The sequence below is a fragment of the Sus scrofa genome, chromosome 8 (assembly GCF_054392235.1).
Source record: "Sus scrofa isolate SSC_HxYL_T2T_F1_AM1 chromosome 8, Sscrofa_HxYL_maternal_Yorkshire_Landrace_v2.0, whole genome shotgun sequence".
In the NCBI taxonomy this organism is placed as follows: Eukaryota; Metazoa; Chordata; class Mammalia; order Artiodactyla; family Suidae; genus Sus; species Sus scrofa.
The window spans coordinates 20,445,266-20,457,694 of NC_139390.1; the positions used below are offsets into that span (position 1 = coordinate 20,445,266).

General features: G+C 38.8%; 1 protein-coding gene across 2 annotated transcripts in view; it reads left to right on the forward strand.

The window, feature by feature from the left end:
- STIM2 (stromal interaction molecule 2) overlaps positions 1–12,429 on the forward strand; it is a 153,066-nt gene that overhangs the window by 54,843 nt on the left and 85,794 nt on the right. For both annotated transcript variants that reach the window (NM_001435944.1, NM_001435945.1), the window contains 1 exon segment: positions 6,614–6,744. In NM_001435944.1, coding sequence (NP_001422873.1) covers positions 6,614–6,744 — 131 coding nt within the window.

The following is a 12,429-nucleotide window of genomic DNA, read 5'->3' on the forward strand; positions in this document are numbered from 1 at the left end:
TCTTGGTGTTATATGATGCAGCACATTGTTAACAGGCTACCGTCGTTGGTTTGTGATTGAAAGTTGGCTGGCTCTCCTACTGGCTCTCCTACTTTGTTACTCTTTTCTCCATGAAATTTGCTGACCTTAAAGGTCTTATAGGAGGAAACTAGCTTTAACGATTGGATTTACTTTTTCAGCTTCATTTATTTTTTAAGCTCTTATTTTCTTAGATTTCTGAACTGTGTTCCCTGCTCATATCAATTGACTGGGGCAGCGGAATATAAAATGGGGCATAAATATTTATGCCTTCCATAAAGGCTTCATGGAATCACATCTGGTACATTTTGTAACTCTGTTGCTCCGTCTCACTCAGCCAAATAGAAGAGAAGTGTACCTTTGTTTTACCTTGACTTTTAGTTCTGAAATGACAGTCATATTTGTCTCCTTTCTCTCACTACATCCAGTTGTCACTTCAGTCTGACCTTTTCTTTTTATCCTCACTGCTGTGGTTATAGTTTATGTTCTGTTACTTCCTGCCTGGACTGTTGAAATGGGCATTCATTGGTAACAAGCATGTAAACTGAGACTCTAGTTTCTTCGCTAGATTAAAATAAAACTGCCTGTATGGAAGAACATTTTTTGAACTTGAAAGCACTACACAAAATGTAAGTTGTGATTTTGCTCTGTTACGTTAACCATCAAGTCATAGTTTACTTCAGAAATGATCAGTGGCTTCTTTTAGACTCTTCCTTCTTGGTTCATTGTGGTTCCAGGTCACCTTTCCAGATTCACTGATGGTCCCAGGTCATCTTTCCAGATTCACATCCTACTGCTCCTCCACCCATCGCTTGCGAGTGTTTTCTTCCTCCCTCTGGGGAGTACCCATGGCTAGCAGAGGACAGTTCTTTGTCTGTGGGACTGGCCTGTGCCTTGTAGTTATTACCATCCTTGGCCTCCCCACTCTTCCACCGAAGGCCAGTAGCAGCGGCTGGAGGAGAGGTGAGCAGGGCGGAGCACAGTAGCCCTTTCTATTGAGAGCCAGTCTGCTGGCCAGACTCGCTCTTGTGTGTCCCAGCGCTCATCTTAACTTCCTCTTTGGGGTTGTTCTTGTTTTCTCTTTTTTTAACCTCACTCATGAAAATCCAATTTCTCTTTACTTAAAACCACCCAAAATGCAGTTGCTTGCCTGTAAAAGTCAGTCAGGCATAATTATTTGTTAGGAGTAGTACTGTATGATAATAATATACATATTTTATATATATGATAGCACTTCATAAAACAAGCTGAGTCCTTGCCTTCATGAAGTTTTATCTTTGCTGCTGAGGGTAAGTGCCTTGAGGAAGACCATCTTAAATATTTTAAAGTTCTCCATTTTTAAATAATGTGTTATATATTTTGTTCATTAAATACTTAAACAGCAATATTTGACAGTGAGTAAATAGACTTTATACTTTAGGCTCTTGGAGGTCTCTGAATAGATTTAAATGAATGGAGGAAGGGTAATATGAGTGAATTTCTACTTACAACTTGGATTTAATTTTAGTACCATTAAGAGAGAGGTTTTACTGCCAGTTTCTACATCTTAGTTTCCTAATCAGCCAAGTAATTTCTTGAAAAGTTTTTCTCTTCCGAACATTGATACTGAAAACCAGTTAGGTAAGTAATCAAGTAAATACATTTTTTGAGCGCTTACTATGTGCAGACAGACACTGTTCTGGGCACTGGGGAAAGAGCGCGGTGATCAAAACAAAACCTCTGATCTCATGACTGCATTATCGTGGGGGCGTTGGCCCTTAAGAAAATAAATACATAACATGTGCCCTGCGATAAAGTGCTGTGAAGAAAAATACAGCCGATTGAAGAGGGGAAGGCTGTTTTAGGGAAATAAGATGATCTCTGAGGAGAAACATTTGTGTTGGAATGAAAGCACGCCCAAGCACAGCTTGGGAGATAGCTGTGCAGGCTGAGGAAACTGCGAGTGGGGCTTTCAGAGAGTAATTTAGTAATATTTCTTCCCCTTTATTGTTACTTTAGAATAATCTGTAGTTCCCTCCATAATCTGGCCCTTACTGATATTGTCAGTCTTTTCCCTTAATTACCCAGTCAAATGGCAGTAATAATGCCTATTTTATAGGCAAAGTAAAATGTGTAATGTATACTTTGTATATACAGTTATGTGCTATGTAATAGACACCCCATAATTGATATTTACTGTCATAATTATTTGTTAGTGTCATACCTATTAGCAGTTTATGGTCTTGCCTATACACGTCTTCCTAGATTACGCTTGCTTGTCTTTTAAGAATCAATGTAAATACCGCCTTCTCCTCAAATTGTTTTGTTGCCGTGCAAGACTTCTCTCTCAGTTTGGCTACCATTATATGTTTATTACATGTCTGTCACTACACCTGCCGTATTTAACCTTATTTGTTTTTACCCTTTATATCTTAGCTTCTAACCTGGTGCCTGGTGTTTATATATTTGATAGATTAAAAACTCAAATTCAGAAGCTTATTTTTTGGCTTCTAATATTTATATATGTTTAAACTTTCAACATATGGCTGTTACTGTGATAATCTACTTACTGTAAAGGTTCTTTCGAGGGGAGTGTGAATTAAAGTTATGTTATTATCAAAAGGAGAAATAATGTAAGAAGCGATAGGTCTGTATTCTAGATTATGACTGTCATCCATGCAGTGTCTAGTGATCCCCTTCTGTGGGACACATACATGCTTCTTGGTGCTCTCAGCCACTCAGCTAGGTTCTGGCAGTATCTACAATAGCAAATCCTTTATGCTTCTCTCACACTGGCAACATGGATGCATTCATGTTCATCACACCAGACGCTCAAACATAAATTGGAGTTTGGGAAGACTGATGTGAATCCCAGCTCTGTCATTTCTAGGGGTGTGATTTTAACCAAGTTACTCATAAGTCTCATTTTCTTATCTGCAAAATGGAGGTAATATGTGCCCCACACAGGGATTACAGTATGTACATAAAATGGCATTGTCTTCTGGAATGGATTAGATGTTCTTACTAGGTGAAATCATTTTAATTCATTAACTCTGTTTCTGCAGAATCTGAGTGTTTGGCTTTGAGTAGAGGAAAACAGGTAGAATTTAATGGTGTTAATTGCTGACTTTGGTTAAGTCTTCATTTCAGCTGATTCTTTTTTTTTTTTTTCCTCAGTAGAATGTGCTCGTCTTGATGGAGAAAAGAGAAAGGAATGCTCAAAGTAATAATGCTAAAAAGATGTGTCATACCGTGTAGCATTTAACACAAGGTGAGGGCACTGAGGAGAGGAAATTTGTCTTAGTTGGGTGTTCTGCACCAAGCAGAGGGCCTGGCATGCGACAGGCCCTCCGTATGTTTAAATGAACAAGTCAGAAACAAGTTCCGGCTGTGGAGTACATGATGTGCACTGGTGCATCTTGGGTGGCTAAGCCAGATGTCTCTAAGATGTTACAAAAGGGGGCCGATTTTGGTATTTTAGCAGTTATCTTTGAAACCATTATACCTGATTCATTATATGCATAGATCTTATATAACAGTTTGTATGACTGTTAACTGTCAACTACTTCGAGTTAAAATGATCACTTGTGCTGAATTAACCTAGAAGGGAAATAACTGAGAAAAAAATCGGAAAGACCTCAGAACAGGGAATCGAGTTCAGAATTCACACCTCTTCTAAGTTAGATTTGCAGGCCTTAAGTCACTGTTCCAAAAGGAAGTACAATTTTATGTGGTATCACTCCTGCCGTCCCCTCAACTTCTGTCTTTCTTTCCTTCTGCTGCTCCACCTTGGCAGAACACCAAACCTTAGCGCAGTCCTCATCGTTTACCTCCTTGGTTCTTGGGGTGTGGACCTGTGAGTGGTATCAGAATTCTGAAAGAAGTGCCTGACAGCTGTGCCTCCCGGTCTTACCTCCATCCTATTTTCCACGGTCACCAGAATTACCAGAATAACGCACCTGATTGTGTGAACCTTGAAATCCCTTATGGGCTTCACATAGTTTTCAGGATGAAAAATCCAAATTTCTTAGTATGGAAAATGACTTTCAGAGATCTGACCCCCTTCTTACCAATCTCACATCTGATCTCTTGTTTTTTCCCCACAGATTGTCTGTATTCTAGACATACTAGCCAGTTGTATTTCTCTGGGTGTTTCATGTCTTTTTCATGCCGCTGAACATGGGCGTGCTTTTCTCTCCTTTCCAGGATCATCAACTACAGATCCTTTAAAACTCTCCAAGTTTACCTCTAGAAAATGTCTTTTCTTTCCTAATGTGGATGAGGTGCCCTTTATTCATGCTTTCATAACACCTCACAATTAACGTTCTCAATGGTACCAAACCCTGTAACGTGCCTTCTTCCTCCCTAGACTGTGAACTTTTTCGAATACAGGATGCTCTTATTGTCTCTGTAATTTCTTTTTTCTTTTCTTTTTTGTCTTTTCTAGGGCTGCACCCGCAGCATATGGAGGTTCCCAGCTAGGGGTCCAATCGGAGCTGTGGCCACCAGCCTACACCACAGCCACAGCAATGCCAGATCCGAGCCGCGTCTGCAACCTACACCACAGCTCACGGTAATGCCAGATCCTTAACCCACTGAGCAAGGCCAGGGGTCGAACCCACAACCTTATGGTTCCTAGTCAGATCCGTTAACCACTGAGCCACGACGGGAACTCCCTACCTCTTTAATTTCTAGTGCCGGTCGCTGGTTTGCACAGTACAGAAGCCTAGAACTTTTGAGTTTCTGTGTATTATAAGCACGTGAAAAATGGAAGAACATCGTCCCTGCCCTGTTCATAAGCTTAGTTGTATAGACAAAATACCACTGAACAATTAGAGGTTAATTAAAAGTACAACATTAAAGAATGATTTGAGAATAAAGATGTAGTTGCAAATTTCAAATCCCTTGGCAATTCACTATCTTTTCTTTGTTTTTCCTTAGTAATTACCACTACTGTCATGCACTGCCTTTTATCTATTTATCTTGTTGTGCTCCTCCCCCCCACTAGAATGTAAGTTTTATGAGGAATTTTTATCTCTTTTGTTCACTGTGGTATTGTCAATGCCTGACACATGGTAGGTGCTCAGTAGATATTTGTTCAGCAGGTAGAATGGTGTTCAGAAAAAGAAAGTGCTCACGGGAAGTTATGAAATACTTCATGGAGTAAGTTATGAAATACTTCAAGGAGTAGTTACATCCCAAAGTAGACCCTGAAAATTAATGTCTTATTAAATACAATAAAATTACAATTTTGTTTTTATGAGGTTGTTTTTTTTTTTTTTTTTTTTTTTTTCTTCAGACCGTAATGTTCTCCCTAGTTTTCTCTGAAAGCTTTATAAGGTTTCTCTGGTCCTCCCTGTTGACTTCTCGCTTAGAGAGTTTGACAACAAAGCCTGTTTAATCAGAGTGAGTGATGCTGGCCCTTTCCTTATGTACTGGTTGTAATAACTCACTTTATATGTTTATTAACCAAATAAAGTATATGTAAAAAGTAGATCACTGGAGATAATAACACAGTGTATAAAGATCTTTACACCACATGTTGTGATGCCTCGGAGCTTGTATTTTACTTTGCATCCATTCAAAATCCCTCGTAGGCATACGAGGATTCTGAATGTTTTGTGAATTAGGGATCATAATGGATCATTATGCCTGTAAGTTTTTAGATCTTAGCAGATCTTGACCAGAGTTTTAAATATTGATGGCATTTTAAAAGGTCATTATTTTAGTGACCTGGTAGAATAGAAGTCAGTTCCTGGATTTTTGTCAGTCCACCAGTCAGCCAGATTGGGTGTGAATGAAGTTTTGGCAGTACTTTTCCATCTTGGTATATAGGCTGTTAACTCGCTGAGTCAGCAGGAGGTAATTTTTATTAATTGCATTTTAAGCCATGAAAATCCCCACAATCTCTAAATCGTTTTTGACAACCTGAAAGTGAGGATTCATTCGTTTTCCATAGGAAGAGGTTTAGCCAATAAATAAATGTATGTTAAGGAACACATGAAGAACAAGATTTTTAAAAATTCAGTTTTTCCTTGTTGAAGCTAAGAAGTTATGTATTTTAAAAAGTCATATATTGGACTCTTGGATTCTGTTAGAAAAATGGTAAAAAAAATTTCTAAGGATCATGTGAATATTCTACATTTCTTATTCTTTGTAATGCTTCCCTTGGCCCTACATTTTAATTAAACTGGATTATACACAAATAGTTCCTTGTACTCTGTGATTTTTAGTTGTTTCTTTTTGTTTGTTTTTTGGGGTTTTTTTGGTTGTTGTAAAGGAGGGAGTTGACCTGGCTTTTTTTGGGGGGGGGAATAATTTATAAATATAATGAGTTAGATAAGAGGAGAATGGTTAAAGAAGGTAGAAGAATATAGGACAACCTGAATTTAGTACTGGTTGTAGTTGACTAAAATCAACTAAATTGAATTATTTTAGTCACTGTGTTCACATGTCATACTTTTGATGTGGAAAATACTCTGGTAGACTTCTTAAAGCCTCTTAGTTTGATTTAGTCTGAAATTTAATTTGTTGATTTTGTTTTAAATTATGTTCTCTTAACTATACCTTGTGTTTGGGGATGGCAAGTTAGTAATGGCCCTTTGTTCTATTTCAGATCCCTGCTTGTCACTGAGTCCACCATGCTTCACAGAAGAAGATAGATTCAGTCTGGAAGCTCTTCAAACAATACATAAACAAATGGATGATGACAAAGATGGTGGAATTGAAGTAGATGAAAGTGATGAAGTAGGTGGAAACACTTTTTCCCTGGTATTCTTTTAAAACAGAATGACTGAATTTTTCATCTTAAATTTTCCCATTATTCCTCATATGACTAAATGCCTTCATCTTCAGCATCTTTAGTTTTTCTCTTAATGTTTTAATTTTACCCTTTGTATTTACATCTTTTTTCTTTTTTTTAAACACCTGTACAAGTTTTCCAGTTTTATAAGAATCCTCAGGCTCATGTACTTGGGTTTCTCAAACATATATCCTGTTCTGACTCTGTCAGTTATCTGTTGCTGCTTTACAGATCACAAAATTTAGTGGCCTAAAATGACAGCAGTTTGTTATTTCTCCTGATTCTCTGGGTTGCCTGGGCTTTGCTGGGCACTTTTTCTGTGCTCTGAGGTCACCGTGGCATTTGCAATTTAGTTGCGAGCCCTGCTGGGCTGAAATATCTTAGATGACCTGCTTTCCTTTAGAGTCTCTGTCCATTTGGCCTCTCATCATTCAGGAGCCTCGCTCAAGCTTCCTTACAGCATGGCAGCTGGCTTCCAGGTGGCTGTGTTCCAAGAAAACAAGTTTCCAAGTTTCCATGTGAAAGTGCTTATCATGCCCCTGCTTGCTGTGCCCGTTAATATCAAATTGGCTTAAAGCAAGTAATTTGGCTGAGCTCAGTGTACGAGGGAGAGAATTATACAAGGGTATGTATATTTGGAGATGTGGTTTATTGGGAGGGGGTTTATTATCACTATGTAATAATCTACTGTACCCACTGTACAAATAAATAATGCTTTATTTCTCTTACATGACCCCTAGTCTGGTGTCTCTTTTAGTTTTCTTCATAGATGTTGTTTTCTTTATTTGACTGTAGTCTCATGCTCACCAAATTCCCTGGTCATTTTTCCAGTGTCTTCAACTTCTTTATTGTATTTGTCACCATTGAGATGCTTCTCCTTTAGTGTATATAATACTGAATGACATTATTTTTTCCATTATTATCCAGTGTTGAATAACAGTGACATCCTCTCATCACATTGTTTTTTTTTTTTTTCTTTTTTTCTTCTTTTCTTTTTTTTTTTTGTCTTTTGTCTTTTTAGGGCCACACCCCTGGCATATGGAGGTTCCCGGGCTAGGGGTTTAATTGGAGCTGTAGCCACCTGCCCACACCACAGCTCACGGCAACGCTGGATCCTCATCCCACTGAGTGAGGCCAGGGATTGAACCCACAACCTCAGGTTCCTAGTCAGATGCGTTTCTGCTGCGCCACGATGGGAACTCCCTCATCACGTTTTCTAATGGTAATATTCTCTAAAAACCAATTTTTGATCTGCTGTATAAAACCTTTATCTTGAGAATGCTCATCCTCTTTTAGGTTCCTCCTGCTTCTTCCATCTCTAAGCCAGTCCAGTTTCTGACCTACATGTATTGCTTCCTCACATCTTTTGAGGACTCTTACTTTTGTTTTCAATTTAGTTTATCTAAGACAAAATCCCAGATCTTCTCTTTGAAATCCCTCTCTGTTCAGTGGTACTGGTGGACCTACTGCTCAGTTTTTACTCTTCCAAGTCAGGAGTTGGTAGACTTTTTCTGTAAAGGGCCAGGTTATGGGTTGAAATATGTTCTTCCCCAAAACTCATTTTGAAGTCCTAACCCCTAGTACCTCAGACTATGACTTTATTTGGAAACTGGGTTATTTTAGACACAGTTTTTTTTTTTTTTTTTGTCTTTTTGCTGTTTCTTTGGGCCGCTCCCGCAGCATATGGAGGTTCCCAGGCTAGGGGTTGAATCGGAGCTGTAGCCACCGGCCTACGCCAGCGCCAGAGCAACGCGGGATCTGAGCCACGTCTGCAACCTACACCACACAGCTCACAGCAACTCCAGGTTGTTAACCCACTGAGCAAGGCCAGGGACCGAACCCGCAACCTCATGGTTCCTAGTCGGATTCGTTAACCACTGCGCCACAACGGGAACTCCAGACGCAGTTTTTTAAGGTGAGCATTTTATTGGCATAGCATGGGCCCTGTTCCAGTGTGACTGGTGCCCTTGTCAGTGAGGAGAACACCGTGCGGGGAGACAGACACAGGGGAGAAGATGGTCATGTGGCAGTGGAGGCAGAGATTGGAATTATGCAGATACCAGTCACGGAATGACAGGATTTTTGTGACTCCGGAAGCTAAGAGAAAGGCATGTAACAGGTTCTCCCCTAGAGCCTTTGATAGAGGATGGCCCTGCTGACACTGGATTTCAGACTACTTACAGACTCCAGAACTGTGAAAGTAAATTTCTGTTTTTTTAAGCCATTCACTTTATGGTACATTGTTACGGCAGCCCTAGGAAACTGATACAGCTGAGATAGTAAATATATTAGAATTTTTGTGGGTCTCTGTTCTCCTCTCAACTCTCCCATTATGTGCCAAGCAGCGGTAGACAGTATGAACTAGTGGGCATGGCCGTGTTCCAATAAAACTTTGTTTGCAAAACTAGGCATCAGGCTGTAGCTTGCCAACCTCTGCTATAAATAAAATTTTGTGTTCTTAAAATTTATTTTGGGGGGAATTCCCGTCGTGGCGCAGAGGAAATGAATCCGACTGGGTACCATGAGGTTGTGAGTTCGATCCCTGGCCTCACTCAGTGGGTTCAGGATCCAGTGTTGCTGTGAGCTGTGGTGTAGGTTGCAAATGCAGCTCAGATCTGGAGTTGCTGTGGCTCTGGCGTAGGCCAGCAGCTGTAGCTCTGATTAGACCTCTAGCCTGGGAACCTCCATATGCTGCGGGTGTGGCCCTGAAAAGACAGAAGACTAATAAATAAGTAAATAAATATTTCTTTTTTCATTTAAATGTCTTTAGTTATTTGCTTGTTCTGTTTTAATTTAGGTATTTATTATCTTATGCCTAGATTATTACCTCTAAATTTTTCCTCTCTAATCCATTTTGCATGATTTTGAGAATGTTTTTCTCTAGCTAAGAAATTTAATAGTGATTTCTTAGTACTTATTAGATCAGATATTTATTCTTTTTTTAATATCTCTGTATCGACTAGTTTCTCCTCACTGAGATATCTCTTCTCGTTTTGGTTAAATCATTTAAATCATTTTGATTAGAACTCAGATCCATTAATATCAAAATCATGGTTTCAGTTCAAAATAGTAAAATTTCTTTCACTTTTAGAATAACAGATGACCGTATAGTCCTATTTTTACATTGTGTCTAATTTAAAAAATATTTGAAGTATGTAAATATATTCTGTGGTCATAAAATAAATGAAATTAGGGGATTATTAGGAATTTTCTTACTGGAAAATAACATAAAGTGGTCATCATTTGGGTCATTTTATTGTATTGAGTAATTAATTCAACATCATCATCATTCCTTCTCCCTCTTCCAGTACAAATATACACATACACACAATAAAATTAAGCTACCAAACTACTTTTTCGTAGTAATTCAATTAGTGATGAATTGTTATTTCTAATCCTTCCAAGATTATCTAAGTGGTTTATTTAGTTGCCAATTAGTTGCTTAAGAATTTGACTGTCAAATATTCTAACATAAATTCTATTTTTTCCATAAATTATTACTATATGTTCTTATGGAGTAAGTAGAATTTTGTGTTCATATATTTGATAGTCTTTGTAGAGGAAATTATACCATAGACTAACTAGATTTCCTAAAATTATTGTGCATTTTCTTAGTCATTTACAGTATTAGTTTTATCAAATTCCGTGTCAACTCTGAGAGTGTATAGTATTCAGTAGGTGATTGTCCTGTGCAGTTCATAATTCTGTCCATCAGTTAAATTGGAGGTAGGTCTCTTGTGGCTCAGGTGGTTAGGGATCTGGTGTTGTCACTGCAGTGATTTGGGTTGCTGCAGTGGAGTGGGTTCAGTCTCTGGCTCAGGAACTTCCATGTGCCATGGGTGTGGCAAAAAAAAAAAATGAGATGTACCTTTTAACATTAAATCTTGCGGTACTTGTAGAAGGGATATAATTTTAAGTTATTAATTACACTGATGGTGCTAGGTTTTCCTTTGATTTTGGTATTGCTTTAAGAACTGTTTTGGGGGGAGGTAGAGGTGAGACTAGGAGAACATATGGTTAATTTGAAGAGTTTTAGTATTATAAAATGTTTGAAAAGATTGGTGTGCAATTTCACTTTTTAAACCTGGAGTAGTTTTAGACAGCCACTTTTTTTTCTTTCTTTTTTTTTTTGTCTTTTTGCCTTTTCTAGGGCCGTACCCACGGCATATGGAGGTTCCCAGGCTAGGGGTCCAATCGGAGCTATAGCTGCTGGCCTACACCAGAGCCACAGAAACTCGGAGTCTGAGCCGCGTCTGCAACCTACACCACAGCTCACAGCAATGCTGGATCCTTAACCCACTGAGCAAGGCCAGGGATCGAACCGCAACCTCATGGTTCTTAGTTGGATTCGTTAACCACTGGGCCGCGAAGGGAACTCTGTAGACAGCCACATTTTAGAAGTTACATATTAACTTATTAAGATAGGTTAATTTTGAGACTCTAAGGCTAGATTCTATATATTAAAAATCTAGAAAATAAAGTTACTTTTGTTGTTAATTGATAGATGAAGTTATAAATATTACTACTCTAAGGTCTTTTCTAACACCAACCGTTTCTTCAGTTCTCCAATGCCAACCGAATTTCCATCAGTTCACTTCAATTCTGACACCTGGAGATCCCAACTCATAAATTAAGACCCAAAACATTGCCCTCACTTTAGATCACAGTCATAAGGCTCTGGTTATGTTTACAAACTTCCGACCAACTGGTCATAAATCTGGAGTTCCCATGACTCCTTCCTCAGGTTTAAAAATTTTCTGGGCATATATCTGAAAAAACCAAAACTACTAATTCAAAAAGATAGATGCACCCCAGTGTTCATAGCAGCATTAGCCAGCATATGGGAGCAATCCAAGTGATATCCATCAACAGATGAATGGATAATGAAGATACACACAAATACATACACACAATGGAATGCTTACTACTCAGCCATAAAAAGAATGAAATTTTGCCATTTGCCCCAATGTGGATGGACTTTGAGGGTATTATATGCTAAGTGAAATTAGGCAGAAAAAGACAGATACTATATGATATCACTTATATGTGAAATCTAAAAAATATAACAAATTAATGAATAAAACAGAAAAGCAGACTCACAGACACAGAGAACGAACTAGTCGTTACCAGTGGAGAGAGGGAATGGAGGAGGGGCCATATAGGGGTAAGGGATTAAGGGGTACAAATTCTTATGTATAAACTAAGCTGCAAGGATGTATTGTACACCGTGAGGAATAGAGTCAGTACTTTATAGTAACTGTCAATGGGTTATAAACTGTAAAAATTACTACATTGTACACCTGTAACTTAGATAACTTTGTGCATCAGCTATACTGCAATTAAAAAAAATTGCTAGAGTGGCTCACAGAACTCAAGAAAACATGTGATGTACGTTTACTGGGTTATTCAGAAGGATACGACTCTGGAACAACCAAATGGAGCAGATGTACAGGACAAGGTATGATAGGAGGGCTGCGGAGCTTCCATGCTGTCTCTGGGTGTGCCTGCCTCTCAGCACCTCCCATACCTCGATATGGTCACCCACCTGGAAACTCGCCAAATCTTGAGGTTCACGAGTTTTCCTAGTGCTCAGTTTCCTCAGAGGTCAAATGAGTGGGACTGAAATTTCC